This window comes from Trachypithecus francoisi, unplaced genomic scaffold (genome assembly GCF_009764315.1).
Source record: "Trachypithecus francoisi isolate TF-2019V2 unplaced genomic scaffold, Tfra_2.0 Lachesis_group9, whole genome shotgun sequence".
NCBI classification, from domain to species: Eukaryota; Metazoa; Chordata; class Mammalia; order Primates; family Cercopithecidae; genus Trachypithecus; species Trachypithecus francoisi.
This window is the reverse complement of record NW_022681474.1, coordinates 72767184-72794805: the sequence shown is the minus strand read 5'-3', so window position 1 is coordinate 72794805 and position 27622 is coordinate 72767184. Positions and strand designations below refer to the sequence as shown.

Below are 27622 nucleotides of genomic sequence, written 5' to 3'. Positions count from 1 at the left end.
GCTGGGCAAATCTACTTTTATTCATGAAATTATTTAATATTCAACCTTTATTGGAAAACACAGATCTATAAATTGCTCCTTGGTGTCACTTCTGGATGGGACTACTAACAGTCCATTAAGATAACCGAGCTAGGCATTTCTTACAATTTTATGACTGGCCCCACAAAACATATCCCTCCTTACTATCTCTTTTACTACCCTATGTTTTATCCCATCTCCCTAAATGTTTTGCATGTACATGTTTATTTCTACATAGGTGGAGTTAATTATGTTTCTTTTGTGATGTCCCTGTCACTTTTATATGCTCTGTCATGATTTCTTGAAGTTTTTCTTGTAACAATATTGTATTTTATTTGACAATACACTTTACAATGTAAAGCATTGACCATACTTAAGACATTAAAACTACAGAACTAAAATCAACACATTGATGATGATGAATCAATTTAGATTGGATTTTTTTAAAAAAATATGTCAACTTAATAAGCTATGAGAAAAATTAATATAAATGAAACAGGAAATTATCTTGTAAAGGTAGCTCATGGTTATAAATATAATTTGTGCTATAATTGGGATATTAAATTTACTTGGTAAGTTAGTGTATTTTGTTGAGCTTTATGTTTTGTTGTTTGAGAAGCACAGCATAAAGTAAACTGTAGTATTAAAAGCCAGCCTCATTCCAATTTATTTTTATGGCATAGTGCAAAACAACCCAAGCTTAAAGTATATTCAGGCATTGAGACTTAAATCCCTAATGGTAAGGAAGTCGTTCCGTAAACAGATGTGATCATGGATTCTGAGTTTATTTGCTTGTGGCAAAAATAAAAGTACCAACTCAATAAGTTTTAATTTATAGGCCTCTACACCAGAAAGCCTTTGGGCACTTCAAACAAAACTGACTAAAAATAAAATTTAGTAAAATAAAACCTCTGCCCCATTTTCCATTTACACCAGGGAATGCAAATCCCCAAATGGATAGGAAGAGACTTCTCCACGTCTTCTCTCAGTGCTCTCTTAAACTGTAGCTGTGCTGTGTTCTAAGAGAGGATTTTATGATTGGCTATGCTTCTCACACTTAGGAATGGAAAAGAGAGGCTAGGGATGGTCATACCACTTCAGGTTTTCAGAGAACCATGACTTTATCTAACCTGTAGTCATGAAAACATGCAGAGCATTTCTGTTCTCGCCCACAGAGAATATTATGTGTCTCTTTCTCTAGCAGAAATCTCCTTTATGTATTTGTCAAAAAGCATAAAGACTGTGTTGGTTTCTAATACGCATATAGCAGCAAATTCTCTGATCCTAACATTGCATATAAAATATACTAAAAATTCTAATTCATGTGATATACAAGTCACAGAACTAAGAGACAGGTGCATGGTCTTGACCCTGAAAACAAGGTGTTTTTGTTGCAAGGAATGCTCACCTCACATTTTGTTCTTCTAGGGTCTCACTTGTGAATTCCAGTATGTCAGCCGCTGTCCCCACAAACATAAGAAGAAGTTGAGAGAGTTGATCTCGAGTGATCCCGACTCCAATGGGTAAAAGCCATCTTCCAATTATTAGCATTAACAGGAATGTCTGATGGAGTCCCAATGTCCAAACTTTCTCACATACTGTAGATAAGTTATTCACAAAAACTTTGGCCTGTTTAACAGAAATATCATACAGACAGAAGGATTATGAGCCACCACCTGAGAGAGAAATATTTTCTTCACCATGATTTCAATCAAGAGTTTGCTTTTGTAGACAGTCATTTTCAGGTGTTATTCTTTACTTGCTAAAGAAAGTAAAATGTCTTTCAGCTGAACACTCTGGAAAAAATAAAAAGCTAATGTGGTCCTTAAGATGGGGGTGCCTATAACTAGCAAGTAATTTAAGCCTTAAACTTAAGAGTGGGATTGTACCATATGGTATTTAAAGAACCAATTTTACAATGTTTTAAAGATCATGTCTCATTTTATTACACTGTGTAACAAAAAACAACACATAGCAAAGTTTTACAGAATCCATATTAATAGCACAAAAACTTCCTATATTTTTAATAGATTTTAAAATCTGAATTTACTAATCTTGAAATATTTTTAACATTGTACAAATCTTCCCTTTTTTTTTGCTTTAAAACTCTATTATAGCTAAACATAAAAATGTAATAATGTTTATCGATTACCTAAATGTAAAGAAAGAGAATAACTATAAAATTATTTTTATTCTGAGTACATAACATATTATTCAATAATCCATAAGCCAGCAAGCAAATTTTACTCTGCCATTATTCTTAGACCTAGAAAAACTTACATCCCACCAATGTATTCTGGATGACAACTCTTGCCCAATTACCTTCTAAATAAGTCTCAAAGTGTACTATTGACCCTACAAGGACTTAGGTCTCCAGTGGATAATGATTCCAACTTACTTATGCAAGTGACTTAACTGTTTGTGCAAAATTCACTTATCCCTCTCCATCACTTGCTGATATCAAATGCACAAGGGAGGATAAAAGATGAGGCATGATGCTATCCTGATTGAAGCCAGACATGAAAATGAAGAATCTTCCATTTGTACTCTTTCTTATATCACTACTATGAAACTTTATGTACATCATATTTAATTTATACAGGAAGCACACTAGTAAATATTAATAATTTTGATTGTCAGATGAAAAACTGAGAGAGAAACTAAATGATTTGTCCAGACTGATGTAAATAAATTGTGATTGGAGCTTGAATTAGAACCCAAGGTTCATTCCATTAAACCTCGCAGAACTAATAGTACATCTCATTATTGAAAATACGTTTCAGTGATGGGGGCCTTTTCCTTTTTAAACAGGTCATGGTCAGTTTGCCAAATAACAGCCTTATGAAGAAAAAGAAAGGGATTCTGTTTTGGCCAGAAATCTTCTCTATTTTATTAATAAACATCTACAAAATACATATGGTGGAGTCCCTAGCTAATTCAATAAGACAAGAAAATTAAATAAAACGTATAGGGATTGGGACAGAAGAAATAAAACTGCCTCTGTTCACAGTTGACATAATTGTATAGGTAGAAAATCCCAAAGAACTGGCAAAAAAAATAACCTCCTGAAACTAGTAAATGTTTATAGCAAGGTTGTGGGATAACAGGTTGATATACAAAAGTCAATCTCTTTCCTATATACCAGCAAAGAATAAGTGAAATTTGAAATTAAAAACAAAATGCCATTTTTATTGGCATCCACAACAATGTCATGTAGGTTTATTAGTTTTAACAAACACACCACTGTGGTGCAGGGTATTGATGGATGAGGAGGCTGTACATGAATACAGAGTATATGGGAAATCTCTGTACCTTCTTCTCAATTTTTGCTGTGAATCTAATATTCCTCTAAAAAAGAAAGTCTTAAAATTATCATATCCCAATATTTTAATTATATCATTGCTTCATAAATGTATATGTCTCTCATTGTGCAAACATTATCCTCTTTAAGTGTTCCTTAATGATGCAGGTTAAATGTATCTATTTATACATAATGTATCAATGTATATATTTATGCATATTAAATATGTTTAATAATTTAAAAATATAATTATTTTGTGAATTCCTGAGCCAAATAATGGATAACTTTCTTCTGAAAAGAATTAGCTGGGAGAGGTGTATAGCAGGTAATTGAGGATTATACCAAGTCCATCATTTGCTAGATCCTTTAATATACAGTGGAAAAGCTCTCACCGTCTCAATGAGATCATCAGCTCTACTGGTTTGTTCATTGGATGTCAATGTTTGATTGAAGACTTCTTTTCTGCTGATATTCTGTGATGTTCCTTCAGCCTGGATACTGCAATACTAAGAATGGGGTTGGGGAAGGCAATTGTGGCAAAAAATTAGCACAATATGGTAGAGCTCAAAAAATACAGTATGTCTCATAACATATAGTATACAGAGTTCAATCTATTCAAGAGATTATGAGCAGATATGCAAAGTTTATACAGCATATGCATAAACATTTCCAAAAATCAGAATATAGGCCTGAGATGGGAATCCACTTTTTAATCTATATGACAAGAGTGTCAACTATACAAAATCTTATTTTTCCTTAGGTCGATGAGGATGCAAATACTGAGTCACTGCAGAGAGCTGTAGAATTTATAGATTGGTAACTGAGATTCCTTTCTTAAACCCTGAAAGAATTTAAAACCAAACAAATAACCAGTGACAACAATAAAACATATATGATCCTGGTCAAGGAAATTATGGTGTTTTTTTTTCTTTTTATACTTTTATTTTAGGTTTTGGGGGTTCACGTGCATGGGTAAATTGCATGTTGTTGAGGCTTGGTGTATAAAGAATGCCATCACCCAGGTAGTGAGCATAGTACCTGATAAGCAGCCTTCCAATTCACACTTCCCTCCATCCCTCCCCTCTCAAGTAGTCTCCAGTGTCTGTTGTTCCCATCTTTGTGTCCATGTGTATTCAGTTTTTAGCTCCCACTTATAAGTGAGAACATGTGGTATCTGGTTTTCTGTTCCTGTGTTAGTTTGCTTAGAATACTAGCCTCCAGCTTCATTCATGTTACTGCAAAGGATATGATGTTGCTATTTTTATAGCTGTGTGGTATTCCACAGTGTGTGTCTGTGTGTGTATATGTGTGTGTATATAGTATTTTAAGATTTTGTTTCTTATCCAGAAGCCTCTTTATCTCAAATATCATATGGCTTAATAAATAATACAATCATTTTTAATCCTGTCAAGCACTGAAACAACCTAAAAAATTAGCATGTTCACCCACCAAAACATACATTTTAGTAACAGTGTAAAAGCCAATTTAGGTTTATGGAAAACTCAACAATAGACATAAAAAGTGCCATTTTTCCTTTTTTGTTTCTTCATTTTGTATGAGAATTTCTGCAGGTGAATTGTGCATGATATTTACTCACCGTATGCTGGAAATCCTAGGTAAAGTAAGAGAAGGAAAAATTATATAAGAGAAGAAAGGGGTGACACTTGAAAATGTAGCTGTACCCAATGCATATTTTACAAACTGGCTTAAAAAAAAGTTGAAGGTTTTTCAAACATCTGCAGTGCTAATATATTTTGAAACACACACACATTCACCACCACCACCACTACAACCACCACCACCACCACAACCACCACCACCACTACAACCACCACCACCACAACCACCACCACCACTACCACAACCACCACCACCACTACAACCACCACCACCACAACCACCACCACCACTACAACCACCACCACAACCACCACCACAACCACCACCACCACCACAACCACCACCACCACAACCACCACCACCACCACAACCACCACCACAACAACCACCACCACCACGACAACCACCACCACCACAACCACCACCACCACCACAACCACCACCACCGCCACAACCACCACCACCACAACCACCACCACCACCACCACAACCACCACCACCACCACAACCACCACCACCACTACAACCACCACCACCACGGCAACCACCACCACCACAACCACCACCATCACAACCACCACCACCACCACAACCACCACCACCACCACCACAACCACCACCACCACAACCACCACCACCACCACCACAACCACAACCACCACCACCACAACCACAACCACCACCACCACAACCACCACCACCACCACCACCACAACCACCACCACCACAACCACCACCACCACCACAACCACCACCACCACCACAACCACCACCACCACAACCACCACCACCACCACCCACCACCACCACAACCACCACCACCACCACTACAACCACACCACCACCACACCACCACCACCACCACCACCACCACCACAACCACCACCACCACCACCACAACCACCACCACCACTACAACCACCACCACCACCACCACAACCACCACCACCATCACTACAACCACCACCACCACTACAACCACCACCACCACTACAACCACCACACATCCACGATCACACATTTGTATTTAGAGAGGACTTATTTTTTAAAAAAATTAAAGCTGTAAAAAGTATATTTTTCTTAATCATTCTGGATACATCATCGACTATTCTATAAGCTACTTGAAAAAGCAGAAAAGAAAGTCTGCAAGAAGCTGTTTTTTTCTACCCTCTATCCAAACAACTAGTATTATGGTTGAAATGACAAGAATAATTAAGAAAAATGGCCATATGCCGTGTCTGTAGGAGCAAAAATACAGTTGTTTGCACACTTTGTGTGTGTGTATATGTGTGCAGCTAAGGCTCCAAAAACAGATAATGAAGATAAAAATTAAATCTTTAACCAAGCAACAAATTTTCATTGCAAAGCATGTTGGTGACTTTATTTATTTCAATAGGAAAAACATCTTAACAACTCTGTAGGCATGAAAACAGACTATGTATTAAAAGTGGTGACCTTAATATGTTTTTGACATTCTTATAATTAAAAATACCTAACATCTTTTTATTTAAGAAAAAAGGCCATGCTTTAGTGCAGTAGAAGATAACGTGGAAGCAAATAGCTTCATAGTCCATATAGTCCATATTATGGTATTAAGACTTATCTGAGTTGCTCTCCACTCCTGTTACTCTAGTTGTTATAGATTGATGAGATTTTCCTCCAAGTGGCCTCTACATTGGGACTGCAGTGAACAAGTGACTTCACTCTTAAAACCTAGCCTGACTTGTATTGTTTTGGGATTATATTGTTTACATTCCGCCTTGTATAGGTGAGTTCACATAGGTTATCTGAGTATCAATATGCCTTTTTTTTAATAGGCTGTGTCTATTAAACTCTTATTAGCTTCAAAAATATTGCTTTGTGTCCAAGGCACTGTGACAACAAGAAGACCAGAATGTTTCCATTACTTTAATCTTGTCACTTCTTAAATGGACCTGAGAGCTAAGGTCACAATCATTGTCATGAATGTTTTGTTCCCATACATGTAGACCCAACCAGATTCAGGAATGAAGGTAAGAAATTAGTAATCTAGGAGAAATGTCTCATGAAATATGTCAGGATGTTTTCCTAATGCCAAGTCATGGGTTAGAACATATAGTATAGAGTAAATGGAAAATGTGAAAGAAAATTAAACTAGTCTTTTCTACAATGAACAACTCAGATAATTCTGATGCAAATGCCTCTAAAACACAGAACAGATAGCTGAGAAGGGCAATATGGTTTAATGGACTAGATATCCGTTAGGTTTTAGGCCCCAGCATTACTGTGTATTTACTGTATCAATTTAGGAAAATTACTTAACCTTTCTGAGCCTCAGGATCCTCATCTTTAAAATAGAAATGTACGTATCATGCCTAACTTCTGTAGTTGTTGGGTCCATATCTGTGAAAACATTTGTGAAAGTACAGGAGGATACCTGACGAAAAGTGATTACTATCACTCCCAAAATGTTCTAAATGAGTACACTAGAAGAATTACTGTAACTCCCTTTATTCTGCCATTTCTTCTTTCTTTAACTGCAATTCCAATGCTTTTTTTCTCTCTTACTATTTTTCTACTTTCATTTCTGCTCAGTCTGCCCAATTCAATCTCTGGGCATTCATTTTAATTCTGTGTCAAAATGAGTCAAATCTGTTACTACTAAAGGTTCAATTTCTTTTGTAGTATGAAAATTAGAGAGCTACTGCTTGGGGCTCAAAAATCTTTTTTTTATTAAAAAGGGAGTTTTTGGTTGCACGTTATTTGTTGTAATAGGATTTGACCTGTATATCAATTAATTGTGCAACAAATTTATATTACAAAAGCATTTAGGGAAATGAATGGTTATTGTGTATGATAGCCATGTCATAGAATTGGATGTGAAAGAAACAATTGATTCAAATCACTAGAGCTTATTTTCATACTCTTGAAAGCAGTAAGTAGTAAAGAGATTGAAACCGTCCCCTAACTCCTTACAGTATAGATTTAAAAAGCTATGATAACTTGAACCAAAAATATACAGTTACAAAAACACTTTTGCTACAGACATAGGAATAGTCTATATGACTTTCGTGATTTTTAGCAGGAGATTGAAGGGAGAAAAATGTTTTCTTCATCCCTACATTCTTGGTACTTGCTTGTGGAATTCTTCAAAAGTGGTCCACAGAACTAAATTCCCCTTTGTGTGCCTACAATTTGGAGCAAGGCTTTTGCAGATAAGGTTATACATTGGAGGCAGACAGGGCTACATATTGGAGGCTTAACCTTGCTATAAAATGACCAACTATAACAAAGAAATCTATGTAAGTCCAAATTCTCGCAGATCTTTTTAAAAGTATTTTATCAGTGAAGGTCCCGAAATATTATTAGGTCATAACTACATTTCTCTGTAACATAGTCCTATAACCTGAACTATGAAGTCAAAGCTGGAATCTGATGGACTTTAGTAACTCGGCCTCCCCAGCGTTGAACAGGAACATCAACAGCAGTCTATGACTGCACCCAACCTAGAGACTGCTTATTAGAGCTGTGTAGAAAATAGCTGTATTAAAAATCTCTGTAATAAATTAGGGACTCTTATTGGAAGCTCCTTTTTTTTTTTTTTTTTTTTTTTGAGACGGAGTTTCGCTCTGTTGCCCGGCTGGAGTGCAGTGATGCAATCTCCGCTCACTGCAACCTCCACCTCCCAGGTTCAAGCGTTTCTCCTGCCTCAGCCTCTCGAGTAGCTGAAGCGACACGCGTGCGCCACCAGGCCCAGATAATTCTTGTATTTTTAGTAGATACGGGGTTTCACCATGTTGGCCAGGATGGTCTCCATCTCTTGACCTCGTGATCCGCCCACCTCGGCCTCCCAAAGTGCTGAGATTATAGGCATGAGCCACCGCACCCGGCCGGAAGCTACTATTTTATTTTTAGGACAATGTGATCTTCTAACACATATAAGCCCACCTTCCACGTGGTGGGTCCTACGACTCGTCTCCTTTAATCTTAGTTTCAGGGCTCTAGAAAAGAATTTCTATTTTACTAAGGCAGCCCGTGGGACTCCCAAAAATTAATCTCCTGTAATCTGTATAACCTTCATTTTAAAACAGACTATTTTAAATGGCTCCTATAAGTTTAATTGTATTTATATAGCTGAGTACAGATAAGGGTTTTGTTTCTGTTTTTGAAATTCCTAAAAGTGTCACTTTACAGAATGCCAGATCATTGAGGCGTGCCCATTCATAGCACAACATAGAAACTCACTGAAGCTGGAAGGGTTGAAATCAAATTTCCACACCCCCATGTAAACTCTACCTGTAGGCCTCCACCTACAGGGTGGGGGCCAGGGGAAGTCTTAGTAGTCAGATCTCTAACACAAAATGTTAATTCACTATATACTCCTAAATCTTACAAAAATGTAATATTTTATTGGGGCTTTTATTGGTAAATCATGGATTCACTTCCTTTTGCTGATAGCCTCTTATTTATTCAATTCTTGATAACTCCAGTTACTTAGAAAAGTGCATTCCTGAAATAAATTGGATCATACTGTGAAAGTAGCTTATTGCTGAATATGTCAATTCCTACTTTCCAAAAAGAAGTACCTGGGTCTCATGGTGCAATTCAAGAAGCCATAATGATGGAACGATGCTAATCAGATATAAAAATATGGCTGGTGAAAACCTGTGAAAGAGAGAAGAAAAAATAGTTTAGCTAATTTAAGCTAATTTTTCAAAAAAAATTAAGAGGAAGAATGAAAAACAAATGCACATACTCTGACCACATTGAGTCGAACCTTTTTATCTCAAGTGTTTATTTCAATGAAGGAAAAAGCATTATGTGATTTCTGCCATATGGATTACAAAGAAACAAAGTAACTGTAAAAGGCACTAGCAGCTGTCATTCTCACTGAATTTCTAATTCAATTAATAGACATTAATTTTGATATGGTTTAATGGGACACTGCCAATTAGTTTCAGGCACAACACTGGATATTTTGTATTTAATATGTTTTACAAAAAGCAAACACAGCAGCAGTAAATCTTGGATTTATTAGACATTACAATTTCAAGATTTGGCTACATTTTGCAACATTAACCTGGAATTCTGAGAGCTCAAACAATAACATGGTGCTAGAACACAAAAATCAGATGATAAGGACTAAGAATGAGAGTAACCCATTGGCTTTGTGTGTGATTTGCTAAACCTATAAAATAAAAACACAACCAACCAACAGTGTAAGCCTTTGGTATTTTTTTTAAGTTATCTATATTCACTGTTTTCTCATTCAAAATTCAGAGAGGAATCTGAAGAGTGGACTTTTGTGATCCAGCACACTCAGGTTCAAATGCCAGTTTTGGCACTGACCTCTCAGTTTGTTTCCTAATCCACAAAAATGTCACTGTATCAGCCAACTCAGGCTGCTGTACAAAAATACCATAGACTACGTGACTTAAACTACAGACATTAATTTTCTCGGTAGCTCTGGAGGCTGGAAGTCTGAGGTTAAGGGGCCAGAAGAGTGGGATTCTGGTGAGGGCTCCCTTCCTGACACGTAGACAGTGCCTTCTCCATGTGTCCTGAGACATCTATCTCTTCCTCTTCTTATAAAGCCTTCAGTTTTATTGGATTAGGACCCTATCTTTATGACCTTATTTAACCTTAATGACCAAATTAATCTCCAAATATTGTCACATTTGGGATTAGGACTTACATCTAGAAATCTGGAAGGGGACACAATTCAGCAGTTACATTCATCTCACAGAGTTTTTTTTTTTTTTTTTTTTTTTTTTTTGAGGCGGAGTCTCGCTCTGTCGCCCAGACTGGAGTGCAGTGGCCGGATCTCAGCTCACTGCAAGCTCCGCCTCCCGGGTTTACGCCATTCTCCTGCCTCAGCCTCCCGAGTAGCTGGGACTACAGGCGCCCGCCACCTCGCCCGGCTAGTTTTTTTGTATTTTTTTAGTAGAGACGGGGTTTCACTGTGTTAGCCAGGATGGTCTCGATCTCCTGACCTCGTGATCCGCCCGTCTCGGCCTCCCAAAGTGCTGGGATTACAGGCTTGAGCCACCGCGCCCGGCCAGAGTTTTTTATTTTACTTCCTGTAAAGCAGTGCCTGGCAGTGGTGGGAATTCAATAATAGGTAGATATTACTCGTATTATTATCAGACATGGTACAACATAAATGTTTCCTTAAAATGCTGAAATAAGAAAAATAACATACTTTCCAAATTTATTTCTTCAAATTGGTCCGAGCACAGTGGCTCAGGCCTGTAATCCCAGCACTTTGGGAGGCCGAGGCAAGTGGATCACTTGAGGTCAGGAGTCCGAGACCTGCCTGACCAACATGGTGAAACCCCGTCTATACTAAAAATACAAAAAAAAAAAAAAAAAAAAAACCAGGCATGGTAGTGTGGGCCTGTAATCCCACCTATTCCGGTGGCTGAGGCAGAAGAATTGCTTGAACCCAGAAGGCAGAGGTTGCAGTGGGCTGAGATTGGCTACTGCACTCCAGCCTAGGCAACAGAGCAAGATTCCATCTCAAGAAAAAACAAACAAACAAACAAGCAAACAAAACAAACTGAACTTTATTTCAGAGGACTCTTGCATTACAGAACATCTCAAAGTCAAAATTATGTCACCATAATTGTATTAAAATGCTTTTAATACACAGCAATAGTTTGAAATGACCTAGAAAATAGAAATGTTAATTGCTCAACAAGTAGAATTATTTGAGATGAAATGTTACCCAAACTATGTTATTATAATTCAGGAGAGAAAAGTGAAATGAAAAGAGAAAATTTAGAATGATATTTTTAAAGGCTATTAATTCTTTCACTAATAAATTTTTTCAATTTCTAGAGAGAGGAAGGGAGAAAGAGCAAGAGAAAGAGAGATCTCTTAAAAAATCAATATTTAATATAGATACTCCCCCACCTTTGATTTCCTGTGAAAACCAATTTCGAAACAAAAGGTTATGGGTCATGATATTATTAAAATCTGTGTTGGAGGATGGTGAAGCTGTAGAGAGATATCAAAAGCCCATGTTTAGCATGCTCTTAAAAAGAAAAGAACAATTAACTTTTTGACCTCACATATCAAAGGAAACATCAGGAGAGAGTATTTCCCTCGTGAAACTGGGAAAGAAAGTGAATTCTAGGTCAGAGGGACAGTAGGAATATGCATATTTTTGTTTGGAGACATCAGATGTTGGCTGGATTGCAATTTTGTTGAGTCTCTTGGGATTAATTTTGAGACTAACTCCTCCCTAACAATAATGTAACAATAATAATCTAGGGAAACCATAGCCTGAACACATAATAGCTCTCGAAAAAGGTTAAAAATAAAACAAACAACACCCTTAACATCTTCTATGCATAAGATTTATTTCTATAATTGGAAAAAAGTACTATCCTGTTTCAACGTATTTCGTCTAACTGGGAAACTGGTTATATAAACAAACAAACTTCAAGATTCAAGATGTTTTGTTTTGCCTAATAGAAAATCTAAACTCCATAATCTGATATTCGAAGACTTCATTATCTGGTCTTATCTCCACTTTTCCTTCCTCTTCCCTTATCACAGCCTATCAATTTGAGCAACTCAGTAGTTACAACCAACTGTGTATGTTAAATTAAACAAACAAAATGCTTTGGAAAGTTCCTCTCACTTCAATCCTCTTTATTAGATTATTTGACCTAATGAAGAAAGGGGTTGGGAAAAAGGAGTCATATTGAGGGCCCAAGAATTAATTATATTCAACTCAATTCTCAGCCTTGTTTAACTAACCATGTGTCTCTGGTAAGCACAAAGTGCTCTCTGCTCTTTTAGTTTGGTTAATCTAAGGAGAGAGGTTCTACAATGGTTTTACAGCAAATATCTCCCAAAATTATGAAAGCTTATTTTGGAATGTCTTTCTCTTGCACATCTATCCACCAACATTCTACTTGTATTTTAAAGGCATAGCAGGAATTAATCTTAACCTGTATTTCTCTTGTGGCCCAACACATGCTGTACTGTTTTATAGTTACATGTATATTAGACTTTGCTTTCCTAATATAAGTTCCATGAAGAAACGTCCTTAGTCTTATGTATCTTTATATCTCTTTCCTTTTCCCACTCCTTCATTTTTTCTTCTCCCCAGTGGAATCATAGTGTCTTACTAAGTCTCAAATTAATGCTTATTAAGCAAATGCCTAAATATTTGAATGCCTGAATTTATAAAGGAAGGAAGGACTGAGCAAATAAAGTGAATAAAGACTACTGATATCTACAAGGATCTTTCATTTCAAGAGGTCTGGTGTCAAGTAACCTCTTCTAGCTATGACCCTTGAAATATTATATGTTAGTAAGACCCAGTATAAATTTCAGAAACTTAGAAGACCCAAATTTGAATCCTGCCTTTTCCATGCACTCATCTTTGGAAATTCACAACCTTCCCTGAAACTGAATGTCCTCATCTGTAAGACAGAGAAAATAATACCCATCTCATAGTGTGGTTATGAGGATTAAATAAGACAATGTGTGCCATGAGATTGACACCTTAGGTGCTCAACAAATGTACTTACTGCTTTCCCTAGACTCAGCTCTGAAAATGTACTCATGGCTACATATTTGTTACTTATGCTTATGAAGGACTCTTAGAGGACACCCAATTAGGACACTGGTTCTTCATATAATTTAGAATGAATTATATTTTTAAACCATGATTCTCAAAACTAAACCTGTATAAGGTCATGCACACTGGCTCATGCCTGTAATCCCAGAACTTTGGGAGGCCAAGGGGGCCGAATCACTTGAGGTCAGGAGTTCGAGACCAGCCTGACCAACATGGTGATCCCCCATCTCTACTAAAAATACAAAAATTAGTCAGGCATGATGACTTGCACCTGTAATCCCAGGTACTCTGTAGGCTGAGGCAAGAGAATTGCTTGAACCCAGGAGGTGAAGGTTGCAGTGAGCTAAGATCACACCGCCACACTCCAACCTGGGCAATTGAGCGAGACTGTGTCTCAAAAAAAAGTAAAAAAAAAACAACAACAACAACAAAAACTAAACCTATATAAAACTCCTTGAATCAAGGACCCTTTTTTTTGTACTGCTGAATACAAACATCATTATGCCTAACTTCACAATCAATGTTGAGGCAATTACTGTCACACTGCCATGGTTTGCATGGAGTATCTGTCCATCAGGACCTACAAGATGCTGCCCACTCAGGGCCCTGCCCACCTCTTGGGCTCTGTTGCTTGCCATTCTTCCAACTGTGTTCATATAACAGTGTTCTTCTTCCAGTTCTCGAAAAAAACCAAAGTGCTATCGTAACTGAAGCCCTCACACATGTACTTCTCTCTTTAGAAATACCCCCTCACCTACGTTTAAAAATTTTTTTTAATTTTTATTTTTTAAATTATTTTTTATTTTCCATAGGTTATAGGGGTACAGGTGGTGTTTGGTTGCATGAGTAAGTTATTTAGTGGAGTAAGTTATTTAGTGGTGATTTGTGAGATTTTGGTGCACCCATCACCCAAGCAATATACACTGCACCCTATTTGTAGTCTTTTATCCTTCAACCCCTACCACATATCAGTTATATGGGACTTCAGAAAACTTTCCTTATTCCTTAAGTCTAAATTAGCCCTCTCTGGTCACTTCTAAGCCATAAATTTTCAATATTTATAATTACATATGTGCATATGTATATATGTGTGTATTTGATATCATTTAAGTGTTGACTCCAAGCAATTCTAAATAATGCAAGCACCAGAACTGGGTCTGTCTGCTCAAAATTGCAGTCATCCCTTAGAATCTGGGAGGGATTGGTTCTAGAAACTCCGCAGGTAGCAAACACTATGAATGCCTAACTACTTTATATAAGATAGTGTAGTATTTGCCTATAACCTATGCACATCCTCCCTATACTTTACATCATCTCTACATTACTTATAATACCTGACATAGGTGTAAATGGTATGTAGATAATTGCTGTACTGTATTGTTTTTTATTTGTATTGTGTTTTAGTGTCACATTGTTGTATTTTTTTTCCCCAAATATTTTTGATCTGCAGTTGGTTGAATATGCGGATGTGGAGCCTGCATATATGAAGGGCTGACCGTATACTCTCTGCTCCTTCCAGAGTATCTGGCATATGATGAGCCTGCCACAAACATTTAGCGATTTGATAAGGCTCTGGTTGATTTACAATTTCTACTTTTTTGATACTCTGTTGCTGGTTTGACTAAAAATTTCTTCTTGAAATATCATCATAAACTGATTTTTATTGGAAGTTTTACAGAAGAAAACTAATTTTATATGTTCTGCTCCTATGAAAAATGTAATATTTTAGCGTGATATCATTGCCACTAATTATTATTTTGAGGGTTTGCAGTATTCTTGATCATGTGTTGTCAGTGCAATTCATTTTTAGAACGAAGAAGAGTGTGAAGTTTTAAAATTAATAAACCAGATTTTATTTAATCTTTGTCTTGATGGCATTAAGAGTAAGGAGATATGGAGTACCTTGTATGACGACTAATACCATGGAAAGGTCTGGCCAACTCACAAATCATTTATATCAGGTTTCTGGATAACTGTTTATAAAAATACAATATATTGGACTGATAAAAAACTGATAAGTATATGATTCAATGACTAAGACATGTCCAAATGAAAAATTTTTACAAATGGACAATACCCTATTACCAGTGAGCTATCTGCCTTTAGAAACTCAGATTTATTACAATCCCAATTACCTGTCAGAATACCAAAGTTGTCCAACATGAATTCTTTAATGCCAAATTGTGTTGCTCAACTATTTTTTCATATAAAACATTCTTAAAATCTTTCTTTTCCATGAAGTTGTGTTTTTTCGTTTTAATTCCATAGCTCTTAGCCTACCTACCAATTCTCTCCCAAGTACACAAACAGGAGCACCATCTCAAAGGAATTTTTCTTTATATATTTACTTGTTTATTTAAAAATTCATTTGTTTTATTTTATTTGTTTATGAAATACATATGTATATGTGTATATATATAGGTCTTGCTACATATTAGACACTGCTCCAAGCTCTTGAAAAGCTTTACTCATTGCTTTTGTCAGTTCATTTCATCCAAAAGTAAAATATTATTTACCATACAAAGTTGTCATTTCAACAAATTATAATGTTTTCTACAAAATGATATGTCATGACATTTAGCAATTTAGCCCCGCAGCAAATTTTATTTACTTTGACTCACCATTAGTCTAGAATTAGGATTCCATTTTCCTCTTTCTAAAAATGACAATTGTTAATGTTTTCTTATTGAAAAAATAACATCCACTCATTTTTATAAACAAACAACAACATAAATAAGCCTATAGAAGAAAAATCAGCCATATCACTACCCTGTTTAGTTTTTGTCTGTCTTCTGATCATATGTATATATCTGAAAATGGATAATATTTAAGTGAAGCAAAAATAATATTCAAAATGTACTTTAATTGAACCCAGATTTTATTTGTATTTCATTTCTCAATATTTTCTCCTCTGTAAAGACAGAGTGAAATTGTAAGAATACTAGACCCAAGTTTCAAAATCTCATGTTAAGTGAGATTTTGCATGTTCTCAGTAAAATTTCTGGAGCAATTTATAAAAATTTATTTTCATGGAAATAAGAAAACTAGGTCATAATATTCTTTTGTAAGTCCCTAAACCTGTCTAACAATGCAAGGGTTGTCTGTCCTTACATGTAGACTCATTTGTCTAAGTGGGCCTTAATATGTATGATTTCCATCAAGGCTACTTGGCAAGGGCTTTCTGTTAGTGTGTGAGGGGAATATGATGACCAATATAACAACCTCAGTATTTCCTCTACCTCTCTTCAATTCCCCAAAGTGAACCCAGTGCTTTTGCAGAACACAAAGCCTCTGAATGCCTGGGAAGTCACCAGTGTGACCCCAGTCACCACCCATTAATCTTCTTGACTAGAATGTCCCTCATCACCACCTCCCTTCCCAAAGCCCTTTGCAAGTGCCTGTCCCCTGGCAAGTAAGCCACAACTAAATGGCCAAGAACTAATGAGAATTCCCCCCAAAATGGAAAACTGAATATAAATGAGAATGTTTTAAAAGGTGCCAAGATCAGGCCGGGCACGGTGTGTCACGCCTGTAATCACAGCACTTTGGGAGGCCGAGGCGGGTGGATCACTGGGTCAGGAGATCGAGAACATCCTGGCTAACATGGTGAAACACCATCTCTACTAAAAATACAAAAAAAAAAAAAAATTAGCCGGTCGTGGTGGCAGGCACCTGTAGTCCCAGCTACTCGGGAGGCTGAGGCAGGAGAACGGCGTGAACCCGGGAGGCAGAACTTGCAGTTAGCCGAGATCATGCTACTGCACTCCAGCCTGGGAGACAGAGCAAGACTCCGTCTCAAAAAAAAAGAAAAAAGTGCCAAGATCAGTTGATAGGTTTGTTTATTCAGTGATCTTAAGGACACCAGACAAATAATGACAGAAGAGACAAGGAGGAATTTCAAATACGTTGAGAAAATCCATTGCAATGAAATCTTTCCTTGTATTTCCAAAGCCCTTGAAGATTGTCTACATTTAGGTTTTGCAAAGAGAAGATACTGCTGAATGTGACTCTTAATTATAATTTTCATTGTTTGTTGTTGTAATTTAAAAAAATAAAGTCATATTCCCAAATAATAATATAAACTGATAGCAAAATTAGTACCCCATATACCTCACTCAATCTAAAATTTTCCAAGAGTAGGCCTAAAGCAAGCACAAGCTTTATTACAACTGAAGTTGTTCACAAACTCCAGCAATATGTTTCACTATTACTAAACTAGTTATAGCGACAAAATATGAATTCATTTGAGGATCTACATACTATCTTTCTCATAAAATATTTTAGAAAAAAAGTAAATCATGGCATCCTCCTAAATGAATTGTTCCAATTGAAATCCTAACTATCACCATCATGATATTCTTTCAACCTGAAAAGCACATCTTTCTTTTCTGCACTCATAACCACTAGTACCTCAGAAATCATTTACCTCTGAAATGTTCCTTGTCAACAAGCCTACCTTACTGATTGTATCCTGATTCTGCAGGCATTCCACACTCTCGGACTTAATTTGTGAAAAATTATTTGGTTCTCTAAATGTCATTTTATATTGTTTTCATATAGCTATATATATTTTCTATTTTTCATATAACCACCATCACAGCATCTGGTACAATAAATGCTTATTTAATAAACAAATGAACTTACATTGCTGCCAACTACAGGAACTTTAATGCTCTCTGAGAAAATAAAATGCATTATAATTGTTATTTGTGTAAGGCTTTAGTTTATTTCATCCTAAGTGAAGACAGTAGTACTTATTTCTGTTCTGTAGAAGAGATTGGCTTTTTAGGACAAAAGTTAAAATAGTCTAGAATTTTCCCCCTTTTCTTCCTTTTACATCCTGTTTTGGTTTTACAAGAATATCTGCTTGTGCAAGAGTACATCTGAGCCAGACACTCTTGTATGTAGTGTGGACTTCCCTACATTGTGTTCTAAGCAAAATCATCGCAGTCTTCCTTTAGCTGGTCACTTGAGTTTTACCTATATAATTAAAACAAAACAAAACAAAACAAAAACAGAAAAAAAAAAAACACCACCAACAAAACTTTGACCCTTTCTCTACTACAGACAATCCTTGACCCTAAAAATTATGTAGTAATGTAGTTACTGAATATAAAAAATAACAAATAGGTTGATAGAGTAAGGGGAAGACTTAACACAGGATTACCAAGCTTTCAATCCTGGGAAGAAGAATCCTTCTCCAGACCTCTAAGCTGTAGCTTCCCCATTTGCAAACAGAGGCATAAAGACACCACCAGGGCTATTGTGAGGATTGAATGAGATGATGCGTGCAATGCCAGTGCCTGGCTCAATAAATGTGAGTGTTCACCAGATGCTAGGAATTGTTTTCATTATCTATTATTATCAGTTGTGACCTTGGATAAATGATTTAGTGTTGGTGTGCATTAGTGTACTCACCCTAAAATGGTAATTAAGATGGCAACTAATTTATAGAGTCATTGTAAGGATTATATGAGACAAAGGAAAGAAAGCAGGCTGTAGCATTGTCAGTACCCAATAATTGATAAGTGGTACTACCTCCATTATCATCATCACCATCATCACCTTCATCACCATTATCACCACTAGTATTAGAAGACTGTTTGAGAATGGCACCAGCCAATTTATTTTGAGGCTATTTCAGGTAGATTAAAATATGTATGGGACAGGTAGCTCAATCTGGGAAATAAGAAAGCAAAGGAACACTATAGGAACAGCTCCACTCCCTCATCCAGGGCTACAGCAGCACTAATGTTAGAGGACCTCTTTATGTGCTTAAGGATGATTGATTTTTATTCTAATAAGTGGATAACATTAAGTCAGTTGTACATTATCTACCTCTTTGAGGTAAGTCATACAAAACAAAGATAAAATGTAACCCATCTCCTTAAATAACTATAGGTAATAGGTTTATAATTCAGAGAAAAGTAACAAAATTAGCGTTCACCCTGGCATGTTACATTAACAAGCCTTATATTTTTAATATGATTTCAATATGACTTTCCAAAAAAGTACATTTCATTAAGTGCCTACATTAAAAATTTATTTTTTTAAAAAAAGGGAAAGAAACTGTTATTTTTAGCAAAACATTTTATATACTGAAGGCCTAATTGTCCTAGTACCAAGACTGTATAGGAACTTCCAGAGTAGTGGGGAATATACACAAAGGGAGAATAAACCTTGACGTAAATGTGAATTTTCCACTGTTGGAAAAAAGTTAAGCTATTCAGATTTGTCCTGATGCTGTATGCATAATGTCACTGCCATGAGAAGAAATGCATGAAATTTAAAAGTAGGAATATATTTATACTGACTTATAGGAGATGCCCATGCTAATTTCTACTTTGTTTTTCTTCCAGTCAAGTACAAGAAGTGAAAAAAATATGTCATTAACCTTAATTTTCAGTTCTAAGTGTCTCAGTTGAACATGATCATAAAGAAAGCATGGCCATCATTCAGTGGTTCCATTTCTTGGAGCTCCCATTCTACTTGCAGACATAATTATTACATTGGTCTGAAGTCCTCTGTGAGGCAAAAGAAGGAAATATGACTTCTTGGGAGTAAAGCACCATACTAATTTTTGAAGAAGACTCTTCTTCCTAAACCATGACTTGGATTACTAAAAGCGAAGTCATTTGCTAATAACATTCAGTGTGTGCTTCCCAAAATGATGCACATTTAAGTCATCCTTCTGCAGTGAGTTCAAGACTCAGGATATAAAACACACATTCCCAAAAACATACAGGAAAATAACAAATACAAGCATACTTTGGTTTCAGATATCTCAATAAAGCAGATCACACAAAATTTTTGGTTTCCCAGTCCATATAAAAATTATATTTACACTATACTCTAGTCTATTAAGTGTGCAACAGTATCCTGTCTTAAAAAATGTACATACCAGCCCGGTGTGGTGGCTCCTGCCTGTAATCCCAGCACTCTGGGAGGCCGAGGTGGGCTGATCACGAGTTCAGGAGATCGAGACCATCCTGGCCAACATGGTGAAACCCGTCTCTACTAAAATACAAAAAATTAACCAGGCGTGGTGGTGCGCACCTGTAGTCCCAGCTACTCGGGAGGCTGAGACAGGAGAATGGCTGAACCCGGGAGGCGGAGGTTGCAGTGAGCCGAGATCATGCCACTGCACTCCAGTCTGGCGACAGAGTGAGACTGCATCTCAAAAAATAAATAAATAAATAAATAAAAATGTTTTATTGCTAAAAAGAAAATGCTGACACAGAGACACAGAGCGAACACACATGTCGGAAAAACAGTGTCAAGACTTGCTCCCATCAAGGCTTAAAAAAGAAAAAAGCACTATATGCAAAGCACAGTAAAATGAGGTACGCCTGTATTATAAAACCTCAGATACACTAAAAAGCTAAAAAGAGATTTCAGGAAAGTTGGACATGAAGTGTGAAGAGGGAGAGAAATTGTTTATCTTCTGGGAGAATTTCCAGTGCCCAAGTTGGCCATATGGAAGTCACAGGGTCTCCTTTCAAATCCCTCTATCTCATCCTCTCTGGAGTCCAAAAAGATTGCAGTGGGGAAGGAAGAATTTTATTTCCAAACCTTCTCTCTGGCATTTTCATAAACATTTTTGATGGAGGAAAGTACATAGTATCACATACTACAGAATTACATCATACAAAGTTCTTCCACATTGCTCAAAACTTATAAATCAAGATCAAATTTCACACAGCATGCATCTGTTAAGTCTAGGTTTTCAATTTCACTGCTGAACTTTTCAAATGCAATTGAATGATCTAAACAGATTTCAGTGAATTTTTTACAAAATTGGTTTGAATTTGAGATCAATTTAGGATAGAATCCTTTCTGTTTCCTAACTTGTCTTTTCTGTTTTCAGCTGTGAGCCATCTAGACAATTTCTAATACACAGTGTTTAACATGAGGTATTATAAAGTTAAAGAAATTCAGAAGAGTTTTTAACATGGAGTCTAAGGACACTGGAATAATAAGAAAAAGGGAAGAATAGAAAAACAGTATTAATCGGTTATTTGAGGATATGTCAGAAACATTTGAAGGCTCATGAAGATTGTCCCTTTTTCTTATCCTCCTCATGCCTGGCTGGCGTCCTCTCTTCTCGAAGGCCTAAGCTCAAAGGTCACATCCCCAGTTAGGACTCTCTGACCATCCAGTGGCACCTTCCCCTGCACACCCCCCTCACTCTGTCACCCAAACCACTGGGGCCTTCAGAGTTCTGATCACTCATTTGTTCAATTTTCTGTTACCTATTCATTCATCTGTTTATTAATTACTTACATCTTTATTTTCTGAGCCCCATGACTAAAACGTGAGGTTTGCGAGGGCAAAATTTTGCCTGTTTATTCACTTCCATATTGTCAGTACTTGAATAATGCCTGACACAATGTAGTAGATGTTCCGTACATTGTTGTTGAAAGAAGAGTGTAAACACTCTGTGTCCTCTCTAGAGAAACCTGCTCAAGGTTGCCTAATTCACCTGCCTACCCAGGAGGTTCTGTCTCTACATGGCCTTCGCACACCTCTCTCCAGATGCAGCTCTCACCCATTCTTCCTGCGACAGCGCAAATGCTGTCAAGTTTCCTGTTCCCGACCCAGTATTCGGCAGCACATCCTTTCTCCTTTGCAATGCTGGAGTGAGCAAGACTGGGAATCTGGAGTTTTCACTCTTCTCTCTCAACTGACAACTAACTGGTCCCAAAAGAGATGACTTAATAACTCTGTGCCTCAGTTTCCTCATCTAAAAATGGGAGAAAACAGAGAAACAAAATAAACTAGATATTGAAAGGATGAAATGGGATCATCTGTGTGGAACACTTGGAAGGTTCTGGAACATAGGAAATGCTAAATATTCATATTCATTCTGATTGCAGCACGTTTGAGCACTTTATCAAAATGCTACCTTTTAAATGTCAACCGTGTCTGTTTTCTGTTTTTTTTTTTTTTTTTTTTTTTTTGTCTGGTCACGCAGTGTTTAGCATAGTACCATATCATGCTTGCTCATTAAGCAATTCAAAAATACTTGTCTGATTGAACCTAATAAAGTAAAAGGAAATGAGAGATAACAAAGCAACGTGACCAAATAGGTGAGTTATTATTTATTAACTCACAAATGATATTTTCCTTGGATTTATCTGGGGAAGAAAGCTCCAGTGCTTAAAATTGTATACTTTTGCCAGTAAGTTCAACTTAGCTTTCTACTTACTCTCAGATAATGCCTGCTTTCGAGTGAACAGGCTTCAAACTTGTCACAATATTTTTTTCTATCCCTGAGGAATATTTTATTGGCTGGAAAGCAGCTGAAATGTTGCCTTTTCTTTGACTTTACCTAAACGGTAATTCACAGATCCATTGGATTGTTGCCCAGACAATAGAAAATCAAATCAAGAAAAGCTTAAGCCAAGTGATATTCATTTTCATCTTACAGAAATATAATTAAATACGCAGGTGAAACAGATAAATATTAGGTGAAAAAAAAAGCAAACTCCAGGAGTACACATTTTTTTAGCTTAACGGGGGACGTGTTGTTGGCTCACCTTCTCTATTCTATAGGATTCCAACAAATTAAACCTCTCCAACTGGCGAGTTAGTAGTGTTGATGTAATGTTGCTTGTCCCTGGACAGCTGAACTCAGCAATTCCAGTTCCATGTTTCCTTTCCAAAGGATAGCTAAAGAAACATTCTCTGGATAAGTGTCATATGTTTGCTATGTTTCAAAATATTTAGTTCACATTTTCCTCTATAGCTCTATTTATTGTTCCACGATTTCTATAGATTGGACTCGTTTGAGTCCAAGTGTAAATTTAAATGAAAAGGACAATATTCAAAGTAGCCCAGAGTAGTCTAAAGGAGGTTCATGCATGTGATTTTCAAAGAAAAGAACTTTTCCACCATATATATAATATATATATATATATATTAGTCCATCATTCAGGTTTATTCAATCACTCAGTCTATTCTAATATATTCCTCTTTATTTATTTTCAATCTGGGAGGTTATTTTTTCCTTTACCCCTTCTCTTTCTCCTCCTCCTTCTCCTTCACTCGTCACTTCCACTTGTAGAAACAATGCTTTCAATTGATACAAAGGGCAATTCTTTTACATTTTTAAAAAACGTAACCACAATATACACAACTCTATAACTTTAGTGTCTTGATGATATATCATGGACGTTCCTCGAGTTTAGTGGTTAACATCTAGCTCATTATTTTTAATGTCAGTAAAATAGCCTATAGTATGAATATTTCACAATTCGTAACTATTCCTTTGATGGATAATCAGTAGGCTTTCAGTTTGACTTTCCACAAACAAGATGGATATTAATATTTTTGCTCATCTCTTCACATATGGGTACCTTTGATTCTATAGGGTGGATTCCAAAATATAAGACTATAAGAGCAATGGAACAAAGGTTTATCTATATATCTATATAGATTAATGCATATTCATATTTTTCTATATAGAGGTATAGATGTTGTCATAATGCTTGCTTCATCTCTATTTAATTCCATCAGCCTTGATTTTCTAATGGAAATTTTTTCTTAACACTCAAAACCAAAAATTATACCTTGCTTTACTCAGAATACTTCACCTAGAAGGGGAATGTTCCCCAAATCTAGCCCTTTTTCATTGTTACCATATTGCTTTAAGGATAATTTCTTACATGTTTTAGCAGCCCATATTCTGATTTTTTTTCCCTCACATTTACGACAGAATAATGTGTGGGCTTTGTCCACCACAAGAATGAACGTATTTGTATACTCAGTTGTATTTGGTAACATCAACAGAATAAGGCACTACTAATCATATTCCTTTTTAGACCATTTACTAAGACTCATTTGTTGCTGAAATTTTATGCTAAGTCAAATCAATCAACTTTTTTCTTTGCTTATTTTCAAATATGAGTGTAGATACTATGCCAGCAAGATTTTCCTTGAATTAGTGTTATAATGCACAGTATATATAATGGGTCTGTTCTTCTGAAATAAAGGTGAGAGGTTTTTTTTTTTCAACATTTTTGCCCGGAACCAATGGTGTATTGGCTAGTCGCTCAAGTAAATTTGTCTGACATGTGCAGACCTAAAATGTGTCTAGTTGATACAAGAATATTTTTAATAAGAAGAAAATAAAGAAAAATCTTTGGATCTAGAAAAGATCATTGCTTTTTTATTCATCACCAATCAACATATATTATTTCATATAATTCTCTAATTGCCCATGAGGTAAATATTCACAGGTAAGAAATTGAGGCTGAGACACTAAGTAGCCTGCTCAAGGTCTGACAGCAAGTAGCAAAACCCAGATTTTATCCCATTATCTGTCTGATTTTGAGGTGATATACTAAACACTAGTATATCCCCAGTTCCCTGCATTACTTGACTTATTGACCATCACTCATTTTCATCCCAACCATTTTTCCTCTCTCAGTTGTAAGTTACATGTCAGTCCCAATCAGCAGTAAACAAAGACGTAGACATGAAGGTAAAGTTCCATTTATATCGCATTTATACACAATAGGAGTGTTTGACTTAATGCGAGTTAAGGCCTCTGGTCTACTCTTGGAGGGAGAGAGCAAGCCCCTCTTCTGAGGTTGAAGGTCTCCTAGAATCTCTGGTGGTTGGTGGCAGGACTATTTTCCATGGAACAGTTTTCAGCCTCAGACTTCATCTTCCTGTGACCAAAGATATTTCCACTCTGGTTTGTTAAACCTACTCAGTCAAAGTTAAATCAATATTATATGACCTGCTGAGTGAACAAACACTTTTCTCCCCTTTTGTTTCTTTAACCCTGAGGCTTACTTGGGAAGCTAACACCATTTTTCTTTGAGATTTCCAAAAGGCACACTGGAAAGTACCTCAAATGTCTCATGCTTAATACATTCTTCATGGGGGTGGGGAAGTGGAGACAAGGGTAGTCACATTCCCATCCTGGTTGTATTTAATTAGAATTGTTCTTGAATAATTTGAGCATTGATAATTCTAGAAATGTTTCAACAGTAGAAAATGTAAGCAAGATTCACATCATCTTCAGAGGCAACATGTTTTCTTCCATGAACTGTCAGAAAATACAAAGCGTTTTGTAGTTTAATATGTAAAACTGTAGAGGGGTGGTTTCATTTTTTGAATACAATGACTATAATGCCATTGTGTATGTAATTTGCAAATTGCCTAATACCATTTTCTCCTTTCTCATAGCATGAGGTATTTTTAATGTATTGATATATATGAAAACACATCCCATTTTAAGAATTAATACAGAAAGAGGCCTAACTTGCAGAAGTTCTGGATGAACTTCCAGATGGATTCCTCTGGGGGTTAGGAGAGGCTCTTTGTCAATGGCAAGAGAATCTTTTTCTCAATTATTTGATTGCCATTCAAGCCTTTAGGGGAGGAAATGAGCACCACACGTGGCGTGTAGTTCTCGCACACAGAGGTTAAGACTGAACTACTACCTGCTGGTCCCTTCACCAGCGTTACAACCCGTTCCTGGCAAGATAGGCAGGCCGTTAGCCAAGCCCCAAAGCCACCAAACCCAGACACCTGAAGCTGGCGCTGTGCCAGAGAGCGCGCAACGCCTGCGGCTGGAGGGAAGGGAAGCGGATGAAACCCCAGATGCGCAGCGAGGGTCTTCTCGTCTTAGGAGGGTGGCCCGTGTGCTCAGCTCTTGCGAAGGTCGCTGATGCCCAGCGAAGGACATTCCCACACGTGCACGCACGCAGAGTAACCCGCGCACACTCACACACCCCAGTGTCAGAAGGCACACTACATGGCAACCTCCTTGTCCCATGAATCCCCTATTTGGGGGGCACATTCAGCAAAACAGACCAGCGCTTCCTCTCTTTACTGATCTTCCAAGTTTCCAGACCTGAGACTGGGCGACTCTTGCCTAGGCTCACGGATCGAGCCTTCCCAGTGTTGCACTGAGACCCTAGGGTAGCCCTGGCGTGCCCAAGAGATGCGCAAGCATCTCGTGCCTTCCAAGCTCCCAGCGAGGACAAATGGGGTCCAAATTCTAGTAGAATCTGCGGGTTGCGGGAAGATGGACTCTAGGGCTGCCTGCCAGCGCGGTGGGGGACAATACCCTAGGGCCCCGTGAGCCCTCGCTTTCCCGGGGCACTCTCACCATTTGTAGCCTCTGCCGCGCTTGAACCTGAGGGTGAGCGCAGTCTCCAGGAAGAGCAAGAGGTTGAGCAGCGCGAGCAGCCAGTACCACGACTCCTTCTTCACCTCGGTCACTCTCCAGACCCCTACCAGCGAGTGCAGCACGAACAGCAGCCGAGTGGCCAGGGCGTTGAGGAAGACCAGTCCCTCCATACTGGCCCGCGCACTCTGCCTACCGCCCCTTGCCAGCGCCCCCAGGACCCTGCCGGGCGCGCCCGGTGCCCACCCGTGGGCAGGAATATGACAAGCACTGAGACCTGCTGCTGCTTGTGGTCCCTTCTCACCCTCAGCGCCCGACGCCGGTAGAGCTGGTGCGCAGCTCGCCCCTCCCCCAAACTTCCTGAGAACTCTTCAAAGAGGGGCGAATCCAAACCCAGCTTTTCCAGACGGCTGGGCTTTCCAGGGAGTGTGTAGCTGCGCTGCCCTGGCTCTTGGGCGTTATTCTCCAGCGCTGCCCACCCCCCTCCCAATCTCGGGGCCAGTCTCCATCCCTGTCCTCTATCCCCGCCCCCGGGCCTCCGTGAGGTCCCCAAGAACTTCCCCATCACGAGGGGGCGGAAAGAGAAGGGAGGAGGACTGAAGGTCAAGGTGCAGCAGAGCCAGAAAGGCGGAGGAGGAGCGCATCTCTGGCAGCTCCTCCTTACTTTTCCTCCTTAGTTAATTCACTCCCACGTTTCACGCTGTCATGGTGACCCGAAGCCGGGACGCAGGAGGGCCAAAGAATCCAAGCAGTTTTAGAAACCCGGCTACTGCCCAGCTTGAAGAATTAAAACTTCCTAGGATCTGAGGCAGTCAGACCCTCCGGGCTTTCTGCGAGCTTAGCACACCTCCCTGGGCCAGTGGGTAGCCCTGGTCACTTTTACTCCTTGAAGATTCCTTATTGTGCCATCCCCCACCACACCACATCCCTGTTTTGTTTTGTTTTCTGTTTTGTTTTGTTTTTC

At 37.8% G+C, this 27622-nt stretch overlaps 1 protein-coding gene across 1 annotated transcript in view; it reads right to left on the bottom strand.

The window, feature by feature from the left end:
- The window catches only part of TMEM26 (transmembrane protein 26), a 48984-nt gene extending 21784 nt beyond the window's left edge, over nt 1-27200 (bottom strand). Inside the window, exons 1-4 of the mRNA XM_033209116.1 lie at nt 26641-27200; nt 9505-9583; nt 3712-3825; nt 1427-1647 (exon numbers count right to left, since the gene is read on the bottom strand). Coding sequence (XP_033065007.1) covers nt 1427-1647; nt 3712-3825; nt 9505-9583; nt 26641-26831 — 605 coding nt within the window. The 5' untranslated portion in view covers nt 26832-27200. The remainder of the gene's footprint in view (nt 1-1426; nt 1648-3711; nt 3826-9504; nt 9584-26640) is intronic.
- Between the last annotated feature and the right edge of the window lie 422 nt (nt 27201-27622).